The sequence below is a fragment of the Pyxicephalus adspersus genome, chromosome Z, assembly GCF_032062135.1.
Source record: "Pyxicephalus adspersus chromosome Z, UCB_Pads_2.0, whole genome shotgun sequence".
NCBI classification, from domain to species: domain Eukaryota; kingdom Metazoa; phylum Chordata; class Amphibia; order Anura; family Pyxicephalidae; genus Pyxicephalus; species Pyxicephalus adspersus.
The window spans coordinates 55,256,369-55,280,639 of record NC_092871.1 but is presented as its reverse complement, the minus strand read 5'-3'; the positions used below and the strand labels follow the sequence as shown (position 1 = coordinate 55,280,639).

Genomic DNA, 24,271 nt, shown 5'->3' with positions numbered 1-24,271 from the left:
TATGATGTGCAGCCAGTAATATTGGTTTGCTGCAATTCTTTTTCTTTCAATGTCACCCTGACTGGCCTCTGCAGTGCACTGCAATACAAAGTAATACACTGCCTGTGAGGCTATTTAAACTTATTATTGTAAGGTATTTTAAAATGTGATATGATATACAGTGTAGCTCCATTAATTTAGAAAAGCACTCTTGTACAGAAGGTGCATGGTTCATTTTCATTGAAGAATGTAACTTAAAAGCCACAAATTTGTGTGCACCAACATCTTTGCAAACCCAGACATTACCCTATGAAAGTAACAGTGACATCATCACTGAGCTGTACTTTTTGTGGAGCGCAACAACAACACTCACTACAGGCTGCCTATGGAAAATTACAGAAGGAGGCCAGGACCAGGCACCTGAACAATAAATAAGTACTCAAATGATCACCAGAAGTGACTGGTCTTTATTACAGCAAGCTGCAATTACATCAAGTTACAATATACATGCCTCCTGGACTTAGACAACATTGGCTTGCAACAGAAAGTTTGTAGAATTTTTTCCCCCCTATTGCAGGCACAGGTGCGAGTTAATGAGAGGCAGCAGATGGTGTTGGCTGCAAACAGCAAGCCCCATGAAAACATTATTCTAAAACAGCCCCAGATATAACAATCTTTGGAAAATAAATTATGAACTAAAACTAGTTTTGTGTTTTTATGTTCAAAGCAATCTGTAAATATGTCAATACATTCTCTCACTAATTTAGCTTTAAACTTTCTATACACATACATAGTGGCTAGAACAGACGTGTATCAATAGGTGTTAATGCTTGCATCTAAACATTTTTAGTTTGAGAAAGTGTTAAATCCCCAAATTTTCATTGCTGTATGTGCCCTGCTGGGGAATTTACTCTGTTGGCAGCGTGATTGCTGTCCAAAAATTTACAGATGATGCCAGGACAGGAAGTAAGAACAAGCCCCTGCCATGGCACACACAGTGCCAACCATTGCATACTAGTAATAAATGAGTAATAGGTGCAGAAACCTTGTATTATTATCTATGTTTTTTATTTGCAAACCTTCAGGATTCAAAGATTGGCATATTTTAAGTCCAAGAGACTGATGAAATACCAGACAAAGTAGAAAGTCAGCCCATGCAATTTGAAACCCTGCATTAAAGAAGACTATGTCCAAAAAAGAGCTATTAGTGCAGAGATCCCTGGTGCTTATTGCACCCATTGCTGTGTTAATGATTGGGATCTTAATATGCCTCTGTATTTAATATCAGTGCCAAAGACAATGGCAGTGGGTGGGTTTACATTTGTAAAGCTTTAGGTACTCCACTTCCACAAACCACAGTAAAACTTCAATTTTTTACTGTATTCTTCCAGAGCAGGCTTTAATTAAGGCAATACCAACTTATATTTTGAGACATGAGGATCTTTAATCTAAAGTCTTTAAATAGAAATAAATAGCTTGTTTGCTAACCCACATGATTTTAAGTTGCTGCCAACACCCCAATTTCACTTAGAACCAAAAAGTAAAAAACATAATGGGACTTTTAAAGCAGCACACATAGAACAACAAATATATAAATCATTTTATTGTAGTCATATGTTTAAAAGAAAAGCAAAATACAATCTAAAAATCTCTGTCTCCTAATGTAAAATTTCAGTATACAAATTTGGATGAACAAAATTGGTTACACTGGATTGCATAACATATAACAGCCTATAAGCAAAGGTTCAATACCAGTCTTGTACTCTTGAGCTGCTTATTTCTCTCTACAAACTGCAATTGGTTTCCTTTGTATCAGTGTCTCTAGCAAGGATCACAGGATGTGCTTCTAGCAATAGAAAGGTATGGTAGCCTACAGTCATTAAAAATATAAAAAAAGAAAGAAGATATATTTCTGTAAGAAAGAATATTGTTCTACAAAAAGCCTATGAAGAGAGCGGAGCTATGGGAAGTCAACCAGTACACCCTTCCACATACTTTCTGCAAAAAATTTCAGGAGAGGGAAATACAAGACATAATGAGAAAAAGCATCAGTATTACAGAAAAAAAGGTGCAGGAGTTCTATGTTGGTATATTCCACATCTGAATTTATTCTCTGGTTTTAGGACAATATTTATTACATCTGATTTCAGCTTTAATTATTTAAAACACCCTATAAAATTTCTGTAGCATTAACCCTTGTCAAATATAAAAGTTTTAATCTTAAATCCAAAACGCAATAAAAAACCAGCACTAGCTTTTATGCGTTTGAGCTTCTCTGCACTTCTGTTGCCTTGCCCAGATTACCGGCCTCTCTCTTCAGCACATTCAGTAATATCTGTGAGCTTTCCAGGATCTGAAACAAGAGACAGGGCAATGATTTTAAGGTGAACATTTTCCTATACATAATAAGTGAGTCAACAAAACAACTTAAAAAATATACACAGTATCTAATACCTGATTTTATAATAAAGTTAATGGACAGACAAGCAGACACGGTTTGCACTATTCAGGACTGGTAAGACACCTAAAGGTTGTGAGGCTGACCAGGCTCCACCGCAATTCTTGTGAAACCAGCCCAAATAGAAGAATAAAATATCTAATTTCCATCCTTTTAAAGTGATGTATAAAATTTGTCTCCCCCACTCATACTATTTCTAAGTGAGTATTTTACTGTTACAGCAACACTTTTTCTAGCAAAAGGTGAGTGAGGCAAGCTTAGTAGTGATCAGGTTTTACTGCTAAGTCTCCACTAGGTTTTCCATCACTCTCTTTCCAGGTGACTTATGAAAACAACTATGGTCATGTCCCCAACCTTTGTGATAATCAGATAGGTTGCAACCTCAGTGAAAGACAACAGTCTGGGCAGGCTGCAGCCTTGGTTAGGTTCCCAGTCTCTAAAATGTTGCAATAATAAAGAGACATTTACCAGATAAAATGCCTCATATAAAACGTCAAATTTAAAAAAAATATTCCTTTTCTGAGAACCACCAATCAGAGTCAGACTCTCTACAATGATCACATCCAGAGTACCATTACTTTGCAATAATGACAAAAAGACCACATAACCCTTTGTTATCTAGATCTGCATAAAAGCAATATTTACTCTACCTTCATATATGCAGCCTGTGTCTCAGAAATAGTTTTGTCAAACTCTTTCCTAGATGCCATTTTTTTTGCCAGGCTCTCGTTTACTCTTGATAGTTTCTCTGTGAGGATGCGGATGTCATTTTGAAGCTTATTCTTCTCCTCTTCCTCCAGCTGGATCTGACGGTTTAGCTCATCTCTTTTGCCGCATAGATCTTCTATACCTGAATCAGAGAAAATCAGCTGTCAAGCGCAGCTAATATGACCACACTTTGCACAACTTCACACCACCAACACTACTGGCCCATAATACCCCCAATCCCTGAAAACACACACACAGTCCTTCTTGCCCACACCATCATCAGAAAATTATACTCTATTATATAGAAAATGTCTCTAAAATAGAGAGGTTACAGTACAATAGGGAGGGTAAGGATAGATTGGAAGGGGGTTTAGTAAGATATTGAGATAAGTGGGAGGTGGACGAGGGAGAGGATTGGGGTTATTGTACAATAGGGAGGTCAAGGGGAGATGATGGGGGTCATTGTACAATAGGAAGGTCAGGAGGAGATGATGGGGCTTGTGGTATAACAGGGGTCAGGGGAGATGATGGGGGTCATGGCATAATAGAGGGGTCAGGGGAGATGATGAGGGTCATGGTATAACAGAGGGGTCAGGGGAGATGATGGGGGTCGTGGTATAACAGAGGGGTCAGGGGACGTGGTACAATAGGGAGGTCAGGAGGGGACGATGGGGGCCGTGGTACAATAGGGAGGTCAGGAGGGGATGATGGGGGCCATGGTACAATAGGGAAGTCAGAAGTAGATGATGGGGGTCATGGTATAATAGAGGGGTCAGGGAAGATAATGGGAGTCGTGGTATAACAGAGGGGTCTGGGAAGATGATGGGGGTTGTGGTATAATAGAGGGGTCAGGGGAGATTATGGGGGTCGTGGTATAATAGAGGGATCAGGGAAGATAATGGAAGTTGTGGTATGACAGAGGGGTCAGGGGAGATGATGGGGGTCGTGGTATAATAGAGGGATAACGGAAGATAATGGAAGTCATGGTATAACAGAGGGGTCAGGGGAGATGATGGGGGTCGTGGTATAAAAGAGGGGTCAGGGGAGATGATGGGGGTCGTGGTATAATACGAGGGTCAAGGGAGATGATGGGGGTCGTGGTATAATAGAGGGATCAGGGAAGATAATGGAAGTCATGGTATAACAGAGGGGTCAGGGGAGATGATGGGGGTCTGGTATAACAGAGGGGTCAGGGGAGATGATGGGGGTCGTGGTATAATAGGGGATCAGGGAAGATAATGGAAGTCATGGTATAACAGAGGGGTCAGGGGAGATGATGGGGGTCGTGGTATAACAGAGGGGTCAGGGGAGATGATGGGGGTCGTGGTATAATAGAGGGGTCAGGGGGGATGATAGATGGGCTTCATAAAATAGTAACGTCAGGGGCAGACAGAGGAGATTAGGACATGGTGATATGAAAGTGCGGTCAGTGGAGAGATCAAGATGATTTATCCACGCTCGGAAGGAAGGTCTAGGTCCCGGCCCAGTTCCTCACATTTTACCAGCTCGTTGTTATAGGTCTGTAGTGCCGCCCCTTGCTGGCTCATGTTTCCCCTGCTCCGCAACACCCACTGAAGCGCTTTCGTCTCTTTCACCGCACTTCCTTGTAAATATAACGTCACCAATTTACCCACCACCGTTCAGTCGCCTTTAAAAATAAGAAAATACCCGGTATTGGTTAACATGTGACCAGGAAAGATGTCTGCGGCGCGCGGTTGGCCGGTGTTCCTGGCTGCCATGGAGACAGGAAGCCCAGCGTTCCAGCGTCATCAGCCGCGGACTATAGTGACGCGTTGCTGTGCGACAGACCCGCCTGGTAGAAGCGCCAGAAAAAGGATGGATCTTTGTAGTCCGGAGAAGCTCTCCGCTGCCTGGAACACCCTGAGCCTTGGCCTGGTGCCCGCCTCCGCCCTTGGGCTGGTCAGTGTCTCCTCGGTGCTACTGTCGACCACAGCGGTTTGCAGGGTCTACAAACATGTCAGGCCTATACAAGTGCCAAACTAGCCTGGTTACCGCTGTATGGCTTGTTGACAGGGCCTGCTGCTACATGTAGTTCCTCAAGGGATTAAGTGAATATTGAGCCCTGCCTTGCTTTACTGCTCATGAAAAATATTTGTACAGGGCACACCAATTACAATGTGGGACATTCAGCCTGACTAATCTGAAGCTGAAACTTGTTTAGTAGGGCTGGGAATGATTGGATCCAATCAGGATTTGAAATATTTATTTTTGGTGGGAAATTCCCCTTGAATTCCTGGCTCTGAGAAACACCAGGAAACAAATGAAAATCTCCCAAAATGAGGATTATTTTTCCTTCCTTTTGATATCAGACCTAGCACCATTTGTGTCATTGGAAATCCAGTGAATTTCCCCATCAAAGAAACTTACAGCATTCACATTATTTGGGTTCTGGCATTTATGGAAAACCTTCAGGGTAGAAAAATGTGAGTGACCCTGTCAGGGTGCACAAGGCCACCAAATACCTAGCGAAAGAAAATTTATATTTACCTGTCCAGTCACTGCACTGTGGAAACCTTTTGCCACCTCAGGTGTGCTCATCACCTGGCTGGCAGCAGGGGTTCATCCCAACTACCCCATATATATCCACACGACATTGGTGATGTAGAGTCCAAGAGGAGAAAGCATGGTGGCAAATGGGGGACACTGTATTTGTCATTCCCACAATGTTTCCACACTGCTGTCACTGAATGGCTTAATGTAAGCCTGTTCTGTGCTGTAATCTCTGCATCTTACACCTTTGCTATTATCTCCTGGCTTCATTTAGAGGGCAGGGTCACACAAGCTATACTGTGTCAGGTGGCGAATCTCCTGCATCAGTATCGCTATAGGGTGCGCTCATCTGCTTTTATGCTATTGCTTTCCTGCTGTATGCAATGTGGAAGAATTTCCACTAGAAGAAAGGAGCACCATCAAAGCCTGAACCATATCTCTTTGATTAATGAAGAAATTACACCATAGGAGTAGGTGCAAGCTGAGCTCCACAGCTATTATTTTGTAAAAATGCTTAATGTCTAGCTGTCATAGCAAATTCTTGGCATTCTTTTATTCACCCCAAAAATTATTGGGATAAAAAATTTCAGTAGTTCTTACACTTACCTGCCCACTTTTATTTAATATGCAGCTTGGGGTTTTAAAGCAGACAAATCCAAGTAACTGGCATTTCCAGGATAAGGTTGCCAATCGCTATATACCAATTTTTTTAACTTTTTGGTGAGCATTTAAAAAGTCAAAAGGTTGGAATTAAATGCAGGGCCCTGTCATTTAAGGTAACCACATAAACACTGCAGCATAATGAGAGTGGTTAGTCACTAGATGTTAAATTATAGCACCGTAAAGTTTATTGTTCCGATCTTGATTCTTGTGTTTGTTCTTGTTACAGGCTGCCCCTAGATCTGGTCCTGATGAGTCGATAAGGGAAAGCGACCTTAAAGTAGCCTTAGATGTTCTTCGTACCTGTGGCTTGCATTCTATGTTGGAAGAATGGTTCAGTGAAGTATTGCAAATGGATCTGCAAAGGAACATTGCTCCTGAGTTTTGGAATGGCATTAATCAGCAAGAGAACACTGTTGAAGAGAGAGAATGTGTACTGCTTTTACTGGATGCTTTCCGTCTTCTTTTTTCCCGTTTGGAACCCTATTTAAAAAGTGTCAACATTCTGGGTAGGTGGGCAGACACTGGCTCCTTGTACAGCTCAAATTCACAGATATTACATGATAAAGTGTTCACTATGTTTAAAGCTATCCTCTTCTTTTCCACCTCCAAGCCTTTTCCAGACATGGTCCAACTGTTCTATGAACGGACTTTTAAGATTTACATGAACCAGAAGAAAAGGGGGGGTGATAGTGTTAGTGACTGTGACAGTAGCATGAATGAGCAGGAGAGTGACTCTGAGGACCCCACGGTAGATAACTGTGAATGCGCTGGATGTGACAGCCCTAGGGACCAGTGCTGGTGCACTACAGCCATGGAGCAGTTCCAGCAGCTCAACAGCATCTTGTAAGTGCTCTATATGTAAATATCAACTATGACACATGTTGTGCATTATTACTTTTAACGCAAAGAAATGTAAGCAAAGTGTTAAAACACACCTAAAAGTGTGCCTTTTACCATTGTGGATTGAGATCTAGGTTTTTACTAATCAGTCACTTTTTTCACCAATTACACAGCTCCCCACCCCTAATAATAAGTTGGCCATGTTCTTGTTAGCCTAATGAGTAGTAATGGTATTTTTGAGGTCGTAAATAGGTTGCACAGGACAGTATTGTAACCTTTACTGAGGAAGTGTAAAGGGTTACATTGCTTATCTCTAAAACTCAATTATTACAATAAAATCAAAGGTTTTAATTTCATACATTTGCAAATATTTGAGATGGTCACACTGCCTCATGTGACCAAAAATAGATTGGAGTTTCTATGCTTGGAGACCTCCCGTTCCACCTTAAAAGAATACACCTTCAAGATGGAATGGCCAGGCCAAAACTAAAACGTATTCAGAGCCATGCAGGTTCTTTTATTTTGCAACAAAAAAAATTTACATTTTTAATAATTACACTCATTATTATCATTATTATTATTATTGTTACACAGTATTTAATTAGCATCAACATATTACACAGCGCTTTACAAAGTCGATAGTCATAGTCATATCACTAACTGTCCTTCAAAGGGGCTCACAATCTTAAAGACATTTGACTATGACAGAAACATTGATACAGTCTAAGGTCAATTTTGGAGAGAACCCAAATAACCTAATTGCATGATTTTGAAATGTGGAAGAAAACCGGAGTACCCAGAATCCTATACAGTGTTACACATGCATTGATTAGTGTAATTTTAACAAAGAATGCGAACCAGCAGGTACATGTTTTATTGCAGAAAGGGTGCCTGTCTCTCCTTCAATAAAAGTCCTGCTTGCTTGCAGTTTAATTATGGAATTAAAGTTTCACTTTAACAAAACATGTGGAAAGTGCATTATTAGAAGTGACATGCTTTTTGTGTTTTGTTTTTAATTGGTACAAATGTGGGGTGTTGGCTTAACAAGTATGTACCAATAGTAAATTTTGTACAGATGAAGCATTTTGCAAGAATATTTTCTATTTCAAGTGCAGCACTGGGACACCGTAAAAATAACTTTTTAAATGTTTTAATTTTTTAAGATAAAAAGATTGTAACAAGGTAATCCTATAGAAATGAGTTATGTAAAATGTGGTTGTGTACATTTTTGTTGTTGGGTGGAGTTATTTAATTTAGTTTATTTGACATGACATCATTAACTGTAGCCACAGGTTGAATCTGCTTGACCGACTGTGTTCAGATGCTGTCACCACAATTCTGCATAAGATGATTGAGCAACGAATGGAGAAAAGGTGCCGGGGAGACTACGAGAGATCATTTCTTAAAGAATTCCTGGAGGTGACATACCCAGTCTAAAGTAAACTATTGCCAAAACACTCTAACTTCCCTTCTCTGCTCTGCTTCTACATTTACCTGCTAGAACAGAGTTTAGCCTGGTTTGTAGGAGCCCGTGTTGAAGGGATTGCCAAATGCAGCTAAGCTGCATCATAGGATAAAGGGGAGAGATGTACATTCCCTTTATACTTGGATTTGTAGGCCACTTTTATTTTCTTATCAGAAGCTGTAATAAATAGAGGGTAAACTGAAGGAAAGGCCTGGATGAAAATGGTGGTGGTAGGGTCATGTGGCATTTAGGTAAAGCTGTTGCTGTGCTCTGCAACAGTTTATTTTTTTGTACAAATATGAGCAGATCAACATAATACAACATTGTAAAGTTCCTTTAGGCAGGAAACTAAAGGTCCAAAATGATTGGCATATATAGCTACACCCACATAATTGTACAAATACAAACTGCACATAGAAACAATGCTGAAAACATTACCCTATTCCGTGCTCAACCCAGAATTTTTTTTAAGCTGGGTGGGAAGAAATTGTAGGTGGGTGGCAGCCCCTGCATTGGGACGAAACTCTTTAGTAACCACCCAAAAACAGCCGGGTGGGTGCTGAAAAGTGCCGGGTGGTGTACCCGGCTAAAAGGGCCTGGGGAGAACCCTGCTATTCATAGGAATGTTTGCATTGATTGTTCTCTCTCCACCAATTATGCACATAAATTGGAAACTGAACATCAACAGTCAATTCACTGTTGGAGAACAGTGGTGGATTGGGAAGGGGGGGCATGTAATCAAATATTCAAGACGCTTGGGTTTGGATGCTGTGGCCACAATATTAGTTTGTAAAATCAGGTACAAGTGCTTTTGTAAGATACAAGACCACAGACTGCTTGCTTTAGGAATGTGGCAGGTATTGGTTTTTAGTTATTAGATGACTAGTCATTAAAAAATACAGTGATGACCATTCAGGTGACCAAAAGGGTTTTACACAATTGAGTAGGTATTCAGCTGTGAATGACTAGTTTGCCAAAAAATTGCTGCTAGATTTGCATACCTCTGCATAATTTAGGTGGACCCTTAAAATTCTAAGTTTGTGAATCCAAGATTTAAAGACAGAAACTGGAAAGATTGAACCATATGTAGGTAAACTCACTGTATTGGTGGAGTTCTTGTAATTAATAAACCTTTTGTTTGGCAGTGGTTAGAGAAAGTGATTGGCTGGCTCAGTACAGTTTTGCTTCAAGATGAGACCTCTCCGACCTCCAAACTAAATGTTTTCCTCATCCTAAAGCGGTGGCGTTGTTATGTTCAGAGATTCTTCTACCGCCTATATGCTAGCATGCGTATCGATGAACTCTTCTGTATTATCCGTGGTAAGTCAAGTTTACTAATAATCATTGCAGCTCTGTCTGTGTATGGCAAAGTTAGGTAATGTACTGTAGAAAACTGTTAGAGATCATGTAAAATACATCGAAACTGAATCACTAAAATCTTTTTAAACTTTAACATGTAAATATCATTAGGAAGTGGATTTTCAGTGATTTTAAATCTGCAGCTTTTTATTATTTCAGATCCTTACCTTCTTCTGTTCATAGATATTAAAATAAGCCTGCCTGAAATCTTTAAAAAGTGGGGGATTCTGTCCTAAATATAATTTCATGAGTAAAGTGGACTTAAAGCCCATGTTACTCACCTTTCCCCGTTCCCCACTATGTTTTCCTTTCTTTAAGCTCCTTGAAGCTAAGAATGCCAGGTATCCCAACTCAGCGTTGCCACCAGAAACTCAGAAAGGTCAGGCAAGTAAGAAAGATTATTGCAGAAGGGAGATCACCTGTATAATTGCAATAATGACCTGCCTGATCAAACATTTGTAAAAGTAGAACTTTAGTTCTAGCTATAGGCTCACAGTTTTTGCTCTAACACTCGTCGGAAATTAGTTGTTTTAATGCTGATCAAGTAAATTTATTGCTTTTCTAACTTCAGTGTGTGCATGCCCTTTCTGTGCCTACGACCCAAAAAGGGGGGTTAAGCGGCCAGTAATGGCATTCCTTATATTTCTAAACCAAAAGATTTCTTGAAATTCACCAGGTCGCATTTCGTGCCACAGTCTACTTGAGTTTTTTGCAGGCTTAAGGTACCATCAGCCAGTTAAAGAAAAAAGTGAATTCCTGAATACAAATGAAACTAGTAGACAGCCAGTGAAGAGTGAGACTTCTTAAATGTCGTATTTTGGTTTAGGCAACAACTGGGAAAGCACTGAAATCACTGGATGAGCATAACAGCCGAGAAACTTTAACTGTAGGAGGAAAGCAGTGATGACAAGCAATATATTTCTCTTGAAACAGATTACCTTTAATGTTACTCATTCGTTTTTGCCAGATTTTCCTGACTCGAAGCCAGCCATCATGGATTTACAGTACTGTCTGGAACGGACCAATCAAAGGCAGGAATTGCTATCTAGTCTGAAAAAGGCTCTGGAAACCAGGTTGCTGCATCCAGGTGCGGGTTCTGTTTCTATTTTGCTGTTCATTATATCCTGTATTTATTTTATGCAAATGTGTGAGCATGTTTTTTATTCTGTATACATGTAGGTCTATAGAGTTTATCTTTCATACTGAACTAAACGGAAATCTTCTTGATTATGGCCCTTTTTCAACAGGCTTTTCATTATGTCAGAACTGCTTGTCTTCCCATGCATATCTATAGAAATACTGAAGCAGGTCAAAGAAACCTGTAATGAACTCTGTGATCTCAGAACCATCCAAAAAACTGATGTCAAAAGCAAGCTGCAATTATCAATTGTAGTCCATCAACACAGTACCTGAATGTGTTTTTGATCTGATTTGATCTATCAAATGTATGATTTAGTCTTATTATTGACCTGCTGTAATCCCCTTTATAGTGAAGAGAGAAGAGCAGCACTTTACAGGTAATATCCAATTGACCTTGTGGACATGCTTACAGGAGAGGGGGAACTGCATACTGAATTCATTCATTGTGTGTGTGAGTTCTTGACCAGAGTGCAAAGCCCAACTTTAGCCATTTTTTGGCTGGGAATAATTAGAGCTTCTTACAGGTTAACTCTGTACCTATTGGGAATATTTTCACTTCCTGGGTGTTCTAACAAAAAAATGTTTCAGGAAACTGACCAAAAAAACCAGCAGCAAAAAATAACTAATATTTGAATGTTATTCTTTCATGGACAGGTGTGAGTACCTCTGATATAATCACCCTATATATTTCGGCCATTAAAGCTCTACGAGAGCTGGACCCCTCTATGGTGATTCTGGAGGTGGCATGTGAGCCAATAAGAAAATACCTGAGGTAAGAGATTGCTTATTTTTTGATTTATTTATTTGTTTTACTTATTCCTAGTATAAGCTGCACTTCTTTTTGTTTAATTGCAAATTATACAGCTTTGTTCTTCTCACTGATCATATGTCTATCACCCTACTCATAATGTTTTTTAGATGTGTTTTACATTTTAGAATTAGAATCATGTTATTTTGCAGTGATAAATTTTACAATAGAGTATGGAGGATCCAAAATAAGTCTATTAAATAGTCCTTAAAATCTAAAATGCAACTTATAAATAAAAAAACTTTAATTCCCCCCCCCCATCCTACAGAACACGGGAGGACACTGTGCGACAGATTGTTGCTGGTTTAACTGGAGATGCTGAGGGGGATTTGGCTAATGAGCTATCAAAGGCTGATCCTGTGGTTTTAGAGAATGGTCAAGAGAGTGATGACGATATATCAGACCCAGAAGATTGGGTGCCGGACCCTGTGGATGCTGATTCTGGTATGCAATTTTTGTTTGTCCCAAAATTTCTAAAAATCAAAAAACACTATGTTGTATATGTATATATTCACTTGTTGTTTGACAAGGAAATCCTGTGCTTGCATAAAGTGGGGCGAAATTAGAACCTGTCTCTCGTATTGCTATCTGCTCCAGGGGTTTTCTTATTACCTGGTTGGTCACTGACCTGCGGTGCAAATGGGACTCTATGGAGTCTCTATGGACTTAATGGAGATACAACAGAGGCATTTTAGTGAAGATGAGAGCAAGGTGTTTTGTTTTTTGTTTTTTTTCTGATCACTTTTTTTGCATTCCCCTCTGTTTAGGATAAGATCATCTTTATGAAATGGTCCACCATTGGGGACCTATCCATCTTCAGCAATGGACAATGCAGTTTTTTAAGGTGGACTCGCCTGTCCTGTTAGAGAGTAGTTTCTGAATGCTTTAGGATGACTGGTAATATTTAAATTAGAAGTAAAGAGAGAACAGGTTCTACTTCTGTTTTAGAGGTAATGAGCACAAACAACACTTCTGTAGGAATACATCAATAAAACATTTTGTGGCAAATGCTTCCACTTTAGCTTACAAGGTTTTTAAATCGTTCATAAGTCAAGAGTATCACTTTATAACCTACATTTTGATTTTTATAATGCTTTAAAAAGTCCTTTTAAACACTTGCAGTAGTAATGTATGATGTATATTAAATATGTGCCAATCAGTTATTCAGAACACATGGGTATGCATGTCTGAACTGGTAAAGGATAAACAAAACATTACTGGTAATACCATTTTCTTCTAGGTAAAAGTGGCTCCAAGCGTCGTTCCTCAGACATCATTAGTCTTCTGGTCAGTATTTACGGCAGCAAAGAGCTGTTTATTAATGAATACAGAACCCTTCTCGCTGACAGATTGCTTCACCAATTCAGCTACAGTTCTGAGAGGTAAATATGGGAACCATTTGATATTGTGTTTTGGAAAGAATAAGTCGGTGATTATTTGTTGTTAACCTGTATGTTCAACTAAAGTGCATCTCAACACCTATTTCATTTTTGTTGTTTTTGCAATTGCAACATTATTAAAAACAGAGATTCTATCAAGAATCCTGATGGTGAAGTTTTTAAGCTCACATGTTCTGAGCTTGAAGCCATACAAATACATATATTTGAGAGACGCACACTCGCACACACACACTCTCACACGTACACACGTTTTTTGCATTTATGCCAACCAAAAAGAAATTTGACATCCATGTCTCTTCTGACAATTTTCCAGCTCTAATGCAACCACTATCCAATCCAATACCTGTGCCCCTATTTTTTTCTGGCAAAGCATGTGTACCTGTACTTTAGCATCAAGAAGATCCTAAACATTGAAACAATATTTTGCCAGAGTCATTGATAGCAATTAAATGAAATATCCACAAATGTTGGGAGAAACTGAGTAAGCCTTCAGGCAAAAGTTGTTCTTCTAGAAAGATTATACATACACAGCATAATAGAAAGCTTGTATCTCTGCCCCATGTTGATGTCATTTATGGAATACCATCAATGTCTAAGCCTTTTGGTGTGTGTGTTTTTTTTTCACCCTATTTCTCTTAATCTCCTCATAATAAATTTTGTGAATTGAAAGGTATCCATTTTTTACAACTTTCTAGATACTGGTTCACAAACTTCAGTTACCATTAAGTATACATATTTTCTTTCTTTTTTGTTTCAGGGAAATTCGTAATGTGGAATTGCTGAAGCTACGTTTTGGAGAGGCTCAAATGCATTACTGTGAAGTAATGCTGAAGGTTTGTATAATGTCTGTTTTATAAGATGCCCATATATAGAGTATAGGCTATTATGTAATGACTGTGTGTGTATTGTCTTTCTATAACATTACTGGGTTCACAAATTATACAAATGTCAAGAGAGTGTGCAGCCACTCTGCAAAGATGACAGTTCCAGGACCTGTCATTGCTGCAGCAGAGGAAATTGTCCTCTTCATAGAGATCCTCTTCAGCCATTTGATGGTCACTGATGCTGTAACTCCTCTGCTTGTGCAGGAGTTATTTTGTCTTTGGCAGTTGATTCTGTGTGTGGCACTACAGATGTGGATTTCAAATAAGCATCTAAAATGTAATTTTTGCTGAATGAATAGTTCAACATTTTGGATAATCTGTTTTCTTTTCTGTTTTGCTGGAATACATACCTCTCCTTTAGTTTAACAAGCCAGAACCTAGGGACTAAGATAATAATTTAGTAAAAACCTAAAATGAATACCAATCCAGGTCAGAAAACAAGGATTTGCCCAAATAAACGCACATTTAGTTCAGTTAAAGTTGATTTTGTTCTGAATACCTTTAGTATATTCTTAAGGCCCCAATTTAGCTTTAAGAAAGGCTAAAATTTCCATTGGATTTATTTTCTTCCTGTTTCCGCTTTGGTCAAAGTATTTGATCCATTGTCTTTTTGTTACAGGATATGGCAGATTCTCGTCGGATCAATACAAACATACGTGATGAAGAGGAAAAGCTCCCAGAGGAAGAAAGGCCTCCATTTAACCTTGAGGCAGTCATCCTTTCAAGTGAGTTTTGGCCAGCATTAAAAGAGGAAAAGCTGGAGCTCCCAGAGCAGATTAAAGAAACCATGGAGACGTTCACTAGAAGATATGAGAAACTCAAGGTAAGCTAAATGCTTAATTTACCAAAACAAGTTTGGTGGTCTTTGTCATCATGTTTGGGCTAATGTGTCCTCTCTTCTCAGGCAATGAGGACACTAAATTGGAAGCACCATCTTGGTTTGGTGAGCCTTGATGTAGAGTTGGCTGACCGCACCCTCACTTTTTCAGTTTCACCTGTCCATGCTGCCATCATACTAAACTTCCAGAAAAAAAGTAAGTCTGCATTCATTACTAGCTTATCAGACAGGTTTAAAAAAGTGGGCACCCTCATTTTTCATGCACCTTCTGCAAACCCACATTGTATTGCTCTATGATTTGTCCCTGACCAACATGACAGTCTCTGCTTTTGTGAGCCAGCTGTCAAATGATTTCAGTAAAAGGCCACTGAGAATATAACTGCAGCTGTGGATCTCTGTCTGCTAAGGAAGCAGCAGCTATGTATATCAGTAATGGAGAAAGGCTAATGCATTCAAACCTTCTACTTTTTTAAAAAATGACTAAACAGTGAAGAATAGGAGCACCTAGCACTCCTAATGCATTTGGCATGTTTGCACTTGGTTGCCCCTGTACTGGGAAAAATAGAGGCTGCCATTCTGGACATAGTTTTCCCCGACCCATTTATGGGGGGCGGGCTGCCTACCTGCCGTGATTATTCCGCTCGGCATATTTTCAGCAGCTCTGAACGGACATCGGAGAGGCTGCTCTGCTCGCTCCATTCTCGGCTGATAAGAGCTAATAGCTGATTGGAGCCGGGCGGAGTGAGAGGATCACAGCACAGCTATGTAGAGATCAGGACACAGGCTGTCCCTCCCCCTCTCATAGCTGTGCCTAGTCTGTTTTTTTTTTTCTCCAAAATTGTGCAAACAATGTCTCCGCCCAGTGGGCATGTGTTATGATGTCATCAGAGCATTGTGTGTATAAATGCAGCATGTCACATCTCTCAGCCTTACAGCTCTCTGTGTATAAACCTTCATATCCCCTAAGCTGTAGGTCATAATGATTTGAAATTTTCAGAGTCCACAGGGAACACTTATAGTTAGCACCATTCACAGTTTCAGCACCCCAGCTTTTACAAATTTCATGATACGGGGATCAGAATTGTAAAATCTTGTGAAAATACAACATTCGGGTTGCAGTATTAAAAGCAAGTGTGCCTGGGAGTCCTAAATCAAAAATGCAAATTGGGGACCCCCAGGGCCACTTACATAGAAAGGAGCATTGGTGAAGGGCCCCTAAATTATTTATATCTCTCACAAATCTAGAACTGTCATACTATGTTACTCCGTCTGCTTCTCTTCTTTGAACCCCAATTTCCCTAGAATGGTGGGGTGTACAAAGCTGAAAATGTAGGTGCGGGGGGGGTCAATTTTCGATAACCCCCACCACCACTAAAATTTCATTACTATGGCAAACGCACTGCCCTGGTACACATTACTGCCCATTTCTAACACTGGAAACCCAATTTCTTTAGAATGGGGAGGTGTTGGAAACCTAAAATGTGTGGGAAACATCTGTGGATAACACCCCATAAAGTTTTATCTCAATGGCATCATTAGAATATAAAAAACTCTGCCCATCAAAAAGAAATTGGGGTTTAGGTACTGATAGGGTAAGTCATGGGTAACAGGGTAGCATGTTTTGATGGGCAGACTTTATGTATTGACGCCATGGAGATGAAAGTTTGGGGGGTGTTAGCCACAAGTGTCCCCCACTTGCACCTATGATTCTGTTTATCTGCACCTCTCTGTTCTAGAGAAATTGGGGTTCAAGGTAGGGAAGCGGACAATTTGATGGGCAGAGGTTTTTTAATTGGGATTCAAAGAACAGAAGCAGAAAAGGCAGCATAATATTACAGGTATAGTTTGGTGAAAGGTAGGTAAAATTTTTAGGGGGCCCACCCCAATGCTTCTTACTATGTAGGTAGCCCTGGGGGTCCTTTATTTGCATTTTCAATTTTGGGCTCCTAGGTGCACTTTCTTACAAAACAGCAACCCAAATCTTCCAATTTCCACAAGTTTTTAAACTCATGAGCCCCATATTTTGAAATTCCTGAAATTAAAAAAAGAAATGTTGGTTATTAGTGGCTATGAGAGTCCCCTGTGTATGCTAAACATTTTAGGTAATTACAACCAACAATTTAGGAGATCTAAAGGATTGAACGCAATGAGTTGTTAGGCTGCAGAACATGACCAGCAGAATTTACACACACCGCTATCGCACGGCGGGTGGAAAAATTTCACAGGAAGTTTTTGTTTTTGGAAGTGATGAGAGGAGGGCACTGGCTGTCCTGCCCCCATCTGCGATCACATGCATGATGCTCTTTGTGTTACCTAGGTATATTGCTAGGGGGTGACATCTGAAGGTAGGCTGAAATCACATTGGCAGTAAGGTTGCATTTACTGTATTTTACTTACCTCCCACCAGGAACCACTGCTGGTTGAAAAAATGCTAGGCTTACCGCCTGTTACCAATCCCAGGTGCCCAGCAGTTATCACCGGTTACCAGTCCCAGGTGCCCAGCAGTTATCACCGGTTACCAGTCCCAGGTGCCCAGCAGTTATCACGGTTACCAGTCCCAGGTGCCCAGCAGTTATCACCGGTTACCAGTCCCAGGTGCCCAGCAGTTGCCAAATAGTCACTCAGCAGGGCCATTTTTTACTGCCAATGTGAACTAAGCCTAATTTGTTAAGCCACATTGATCACAATATTACACTACTACAAGGTATTACACTATTAAAACATGGAACTCAAGGGAGTTGGATTAAAATAGACAGCACTGGACTTTGGAGGTATATTACAAAAAAAATGGAAAAAATTGTACATTCTAACAAGCCAGGCATTAGAAAGTTGAAACAAAGTATAGGAGGCAGGTATAACACTGATACAATAGCAGGAGTTACTGGATACCTATGGCATAAATACCTAGGAGCTCCAAATTTGCTGTGTCTAGCCCTACCCACTTTTTTTTTTTTTTAACCACCCGCCTGAAAAAAAATTTTGGGGAGAACACTGCTGGCAGTGCTGGTTGTCCATCTGCCCGTGACTCTGAAGTATTTAAACCCCTCCAGTTAATGACAGTAACATAGGTGGTACATTTTTTTTTATATTTGCATTATGTACAGACAGCATGAAATGGAAATAGATTTTCCTTAGCACTTTTCTCCCTTATAGCTTATCCTGCAATTGACAGTTTACCGTTTGGGGTAAATGTTTCCTAAGCCTCATAGTTTACATATTTTTTTATTTTTGAGATGACCATTATGGCTAACTGCAAATTAATGTTAACTCTAGGTACATGGACCTTAGAAGAACTCAGTGAGGTTTTAAAGGTTCCTGTTTCTACTCTGCGGAGGAGAATGACTTACTGGCTCCAGCAAGGTATCCTTCGTGAAGACCCGCCAGGAACTTTTACAGTTATTGAGGAAGAGCAGAAAGACCAGGCAGAGAAAGTTGTCTTAATAGATAGTGATGAAGAGGGGGACTCTGCAATGGCTTCACAAGCTGATCAGAAGGAGGAGGAACTGCAGGTAAAATTGTTTTGGGTCTTTGTCCTGACACTAGATTCTAGAGGAGTATTGGACTGCAGACCAACAAATGGCTGCTTTTGGTCCCTTCATTTACTTGTATTTAATAATAATCTAGGAGCTGTGGGAAATCGGTTTTCCGTGGATTGCAAGGCGAACGGCTGAAAAATATTTCATTTGCCTAGGAATTTGTAATTCTCAGCAAAATTTGTGAAATATGCACATTTGCTGCCAGGTAGGTGGCACCCCTATTTCCTGGTTGGGCAAGGCTTCTTTATAAGTTGGTGCCTTCTTATTGGGCAGTGAGTTGCTCTAGTTACTTCTGTTCAGTTAGCAGAAAGGTGACACTGGAATCACAAAAGCTGAACCAGGTAGTAGTAGTAGTATCATTCTGGCTCTGCAGTGTTAAGAAAACATAATAAAATTATAAAAATTTTTAAAAAATTGTAAAAAAACATTTATTTCTTTACATGTGTGTATTTGCTTAGAAATAGACTTTCAAGTAGTATCAAATCCTTTTATTTGAATATCGGTGCTAATAATTTCTAGGTGAACTTATCAGAACAACTTTTCTAACATCTCAGTTTTGGTCTTTTTTAATAAAAATGTAAGTATATATTGTATTTTTATGGTAGAACTTGAATCGAGTGTGGCTTGTGCAAAAGCTTTAGCTCTGTGGCAGTCAATAGTTAACAGACTGAAAACGTGGCCTTCAGATGTTTCTTCTAGACTGCAAACCAGCATTCTGTTCTTCCTTTAGGCATGGCATGCTTCTATTTCAGTAATATGATGTCTAGCATCTTTGATATGGTTCATAAAGCCATGTAATTTAACGATAGAGTCCTCAAAATGTTTGCATGTGACCATTTGGTAGAAACAGGGATGATTGACCTAATTTTTTTTCCTTCTTTTTTTTTTCCCCCTAGCTCTTCTGGACTTACATACAGGCTATGCTTACCAACTTGGAGAGTCTTCCACTGGAGCGGATCCACAGTATGCTGAAGATGTTCGTCATGACTGGTCCCGTGGTGACCGAAATAGACATTCAGGAGCTCCAGGGCTTTCTGCAGAAGAAAGTCAGTGACCAGCAGCTTGTGTACTCTGGAGGGGTCTACAGGTTACCCAAGAACTCAAGCTAACTAACAGGCACCAATATTGTGATGCACAGACTTTTACTTACCAGCATTTGCAGCTGGTCCAGGCCTGGCATCATTACTTAGAATACAGGCATATTTCTTCTGCTCTGTCTAGTCCAGAATTCGCCTGCTCATTTGTGCACTTCTCTGTTTGATAAAATATGTGTTTCTCCAGGGTTTGACAGTATTAGGGGACAATCCAAGCAGTCTCCAATAATGTATCCAAGGAGAGCTAAAGCAAATATTTAACACCATTTATTCTAATTTGTTTGTAAATTATATAATACATATGTAGTTACATTCTTAAATTTGTCTTTGTCTAAACTTCATTACATTTCCTGCACTGCAGTCCTTAAATTAATAGGAAAAAGCAGCAACCAGTCAGGCTTCATTGTATAAAAATGGGTAAAGAGCAAAGTAATTATATCAATTGCTGCCTCTGGCTGAAGTGGTTCTGAAATGAATCAGAAGTCAAAACTACTTCTGAATTATCTTAACCAACTGACACTCCTCTACATAAATGGTTATGATGCAACAAACACATTGGTTAATATTGATTGAAAGTACACATGTGTTAATGAACCTACAACAACACAGTTGAACTAGCAGTCCCGACATGCTTTTAAAAGAACTGCTTAGACCAAGTAGAACTCTGAAAGCTTTCTCTAAAAAATAATTGTTAGTTGTGATAGAAAACTAGTGTCCCTAACTAAAAATTGTGTAAAAGACCAGGATTTATTTCTCACCAAGATGCTCAAAAGAATAGCTGCAGGGATGTGTGACCCTATATAAAATAACTGCAATGTTTTGTAGTGTGATCTGTCACTTTATGAGGTGTGAGCCAAATGTTTCCAGAAAGATTTTGCACTTCAATGGTGCTCTGCAAGAATGCTGCTGGATGTCACCTCCAGTATTACTTGGGAACTAGTTTACAAGTTATTGGTGCCATGGAAAGTCATGTTTGTTTACATTGTGTGTTTTTTATGAACTTTTGTTCATGCTCTTTGGGTTATTGATGTTGTGTGAAATTTTATTTTAAACTGGGAAATGTCACAGCAGAGATCCATGAAATGTTGAAACAAACATTTAGGGACAAAGCTTGTAGGTCACGCTCAGACCTACAAATGCTTTATGTAGTTTAATCAGCAGTCCCATTGATCAAGGGAAAAGAAGCTCAAGAAAAGAAGATTGGAGATGGTAGATGAAATTTAGAGGATAACACCAATAATACTGAAGGAGATGAGAGAAAATGACTTTCATGGGTGCTTCAAAGAGAAAAAATTGGTCATTGGTCATGACATTTTACATGTATAAAGATTCTGGTTCCTTATTCAATGAGTAATAAGTTATCTGTGAGCCTCACATACTCCTAAGGTGTTTACTATTCATATTGCAAGACTTGGCGAGAGGAAATATGAGATTTAATTGTTAGGCAAAATAAATGCACAATTGTATTCCACTTTTCACCTGTTTTGGGGTTGACAAAATCATAATAATGGTTTACCACACTTTTTACAATTAATTGTGCAGTTCTTATGGAGGAAGGGGGACAAGCAGAAGACCTCCTTCCAATTAGAAACATTGTTGGTTGTTAGTGTCAGGATGTTTAGTGATTAGACATAGGGGAACGCTAAACTATGCTGGGTAACCGCTATACTAGGTCTTCACCTGAGGTGAATATGAATGATTGTTTCCTGTGTGAAAAATATGGTGTTTGTACAAGGCTATATTCTGTTTTAAACCGTGCTAAGCTGCTCATTCAGGTCAAAACAGGATGATTTTAACAACCCCTTCTACTTGCATTCCCCTTGCCCTTGTGCCTTTGCTAGGCCACCAAGAACATCTGGCACTTGAGGTATGAGGGAGAGTGTGACTCACCTTCTTCCTATATGACAGCTCAGATGACCATTCAGTATATTCAGATATTCAGTATTGTCAAATAGGGATGGGGAGAAATTCCTTAGTTTTATCCCTGCACGTGCCACTTCTACAAGCAAACCTTTGCATTTACAACATGTCAAATATTTCACAAGGACATTAATATTGGTGATTTATATGTCACCAAAATTTTCCTTGGTTACATTTTTACCCAAACAAATCAATATGGAGTTTTACTCATTATTATTAAAACCTATTATGTTATATAAAACATTAGGTATGAAAGAACATTATTTCCTGTAACACAAGCAACATCCCTGTCTCCAGGCTTTTTTGTTTTCAGATATACAGTAAACAATGATGGCAAAGCTGAATGCATACCTATAATTTTAGGATTGTGGCCAGGCATGAACCTAAATTGTGAGTGATGTGAACAAAAAAATTACAAAGACTGCTGATAGTCATCTCTTTTCCTTTCCTAATTTTTATTGCCTAACAATTGTGCATCCAGTCATCTAAACTCCTGGTCTGCAAGCTTAAGGTGACTTGTCTCTTAAGAAATCATTTACTTACCTTTGCAGAAACTGCAAGCTGCTGCTACTCTGCTCCCTAGATGCTTGTATTCTACACTCACTGTTGTGTTGAACATCTGCTTTCCCACCAGTCACTATGGTTTACCCAACCATTATCTAAGCTTTTTTTTTTCACCTGCTTGACTAATAACACTCTGTGTTATACAGTGACACTGCTCCTATATATAGAAGAAGCGGGCTTGTCACCTTAGAACAGATAAACACTTCCTTCTCTCCTTCATTACATGGATGTCAGTTCTCTTGTCCTAATACAGCTTCTCATAACATTCTTTGAGATAACATTGCAAATCACACAGGACACATGACTGCCCTGAATGTGTGTTAGGGTCAACAGGTATTTGTTTTTCATTTACTGAATAGATATAACAAAACTGTTTCGTTAGTTAAGTTCATTGTTAATGTTCATATACAGTTTATAGAAAACCAGAACGTCCCTATATGCATTGCAATTTATTTTATAAATGTTTTTTAAAGTAGAACTAAAGTTCCGCTTTCAAAATCTGCAGTCAGGAATGAAAAATCAGGTTAGGTCATGTGGGACCCTGGTCACGTGCTAAGTACCAAATTATAAGTGCTTTGAGAATAATTCCAGGGAATTGACCCAGGAATTGGAACAGAATTGGACATACCATTACATTGTGCTACTCCCACCTCATGCCTTTGGACTGATACATCATTAACTATTCACCTGGACTCCAACACAACTTCTGCTGTTGCCATTCTGAACTGCCTTTCCACCAAGCCATTTTCCTGACTGATTCCTAACCCACTCCTGGAACCTAACAAGTTGACAAGCTTCACTACAACTCATATTACAGGACCTGCTCACATGGACTTCAGTTTGCCACACTATCATATACTCCTATCATTTACAATTATCTGTTATAATGTATTGTTCATCCTGTATTCTCTTTGCTTGTTCTATTCCTCCCCCCCCCTCCCCCACAGTTTAACTTCTTGTCTGACTGCTCCTCACTCTCCTGCTTTCTCTGTACTTCTGCACTTTTTCTCTCTATTACCACTTGCTGGTGACATCTCACCCAACCCTGGTCCCCCCACAGCCTCTCTCTTCCCTACCCGTTCACAATGATACACCCTCCTCCTAACCCCATTACCATTCCCACTACCCTTAAGATCTTACCCCCTTTCTCTGACAGTCTATGAAGTGCACGTTTTGCCTGTAACAAACTAACCTTCATCCACAACCTTCTCTCTAAATCCCAAAACTTCCTGGCTCTCACTGAAACTTGGCTTTTCTCCTCAAACTCTGGCTCTGCTGCTGCTCTCTCCTAAGGAGGCCTGCACTTCACACATACCCCTAGACCTGGCAACAAATTAGGGGGAGGTGTGGGTCTCATTTTCTTCCCCAGCTGTACATACAGAGTCCTTCCTACTCCACCTGTTTTGAAGTCCATCCTTTCAGTCTTTTCTGCCCCCTACCCCTCCTTGTTGCTGTTATCTACTGCCCCCCCCTTCCCCTGGCCCAGACTCACAACTTGTGGACAACTTGGCTCCCACATATTCTTTCCCGCGACCTGCCCACCATCATCCACGGTGATTTAAACGTTGCAGTTGATGACCCAACCATCCTTCCTCAGCAAAACTGCCCTCCATTACCTCCTACTTTGGACTCACATAGAACATAAACGGTCCCACACATTTCATACACACTTCAGACCTGGTATTCTCCAAATGCTGCAACCTCAACCACCTTGACAAGAACCATTTCCCCTTTCTGACCATAACCTAATCACCTTCAACCTAATTCTTGCCCCCCCTTCGCCTCATCCCAGACCTAGCCAATGGCAGCAAGATATCCGTAACCTTGGCCACAACCTATTCTCAAACCGCCTTAGGTCCCTCACCCCCACTCTCCAAAATCTACTCCCCAGATAAAGCTGCCACCCAGTTCAACCACACTCTTTCTTTGGCTCTGGATAAAGTTGCCCCTGCCACCTTCTGCTACCCCCACCTTGCCAATCCCCAACCCTGGCACAACAATCACACAAAATATTTACAAAAGACTGTTCATGCACCTGAGCGCCAAGTACCAACTTCATGGACTACATAGCCAGACTACAACACTTTAACACTGCACTCACTGT

At 39.9% G+C, this 24,271-nt stretch overlaps 2 protein-coding genes across 2 annotated transcripts; one reads left to right on the top strand and one right to left on the bottom strand.

Moving 5' to 3' along the window:
- Window positions 1-1,567: 1,567 nt before the first annotated feature.
- On the bottom strand, window positions 1,568-4,900 carry SSNA1 (SS nuclear autoantigen 1). The gene is made up of 3 exons (XM_072430279.1): window positions 4,641-4,900; window positions 3,088-3,287; window positions 1,568-2,332 (listed from the first exon to the last, which is right to left on the bottom strand). The coding sequence occupies exons 1-3, from the start codon at window positions 4,690-4,692 to the stop codon at window positions 2,237-2,239; spliced, it is 348 nt and encodes a 115-aa protein (XP_072286380.1). The 5' UTR covers window positions 4,693-4,900; the 3' UTR covers window positions 1,568-2,236.
- On the top strand, window positions 4,845-20,003 carry ANAPC2 (anaphase promoting complex subunit 2). The gene is made up of 13 exons (XM_072430278.1): window positions 4,845-5,065; window positions 6,546-7,162; window positions 8,446-8,578; window positions 9,770-9,944; window positions 10,951-11,070; window positions 11,778-11,895; window positions 12,200-12,375; window positions 13,172-13,313; window positions 14,089-14,164; window positions 14,835-15,038; window positions 15,120-15,249; window positions 18,327-18,562; window positions 19,486-20,003. The coding sequence occupies exons 1-13, from the start codon at window positions 4,883-4,885 to the stop codon at window positions 19,696-19,698; spliced, it is 2,523 nt and encodes an 840-aa protein (XP_072286379.1). The 5' UTR covers window positions 4,845-4,882; the 3' UTR covers window positions 19,699-20,003.
- The last annotated feature ends 4,268 nt before the right edge of the window (window positions 20,004-24,271 follow it).

Excerpts from the sequence above, each read along its gene's own strand:
- SSNA1 (XM_072430279.1), bottom strand. The coding sequence starts at position 4,692 with ATGAGCCAGCAAGGGGCGGCACTACAGACCTATAACAACGAGCTGGTA. Across the intron at positions 3,288-4,640 it reads TAACAACGAGCTGGTAAAAT|GTATAGAAGATCTATGCGGC; the intron begins GTGAGGAACTGG and ends TCTCTGATTCAG. Across the intron at positions 2,333-3,087 it reads CACAGGCTGCATATATGAAG|ATCCTGGAAAGCTCACAGAT; the intron begins GTAGAGTAAATA and ends CTCTTGTTTCAG.
- ANAPC2 (XM_072430278.1), top strand. The coding sequence starts at position 4,883 with ATGGAGACAGGAAGCCCAGCGTTCCAGCGTCATCAGCCGCGGACTATA. Across the intron at positions 11,896-12,199 it reads CCAATAAGAAAATACCTGAG|AACACGGGAGGACACTGTGC; the intron begins GTAAGAGATTGC and ends CCCATCCTACAG. Across the intron at positions 14,165-14,834 it reads ACTGTGAAGTAATGCTGAAG|GATATGGCAGATTCTCGTCG; the intron begins GTTTGTATAATG and ends TTTTTGTTACAG.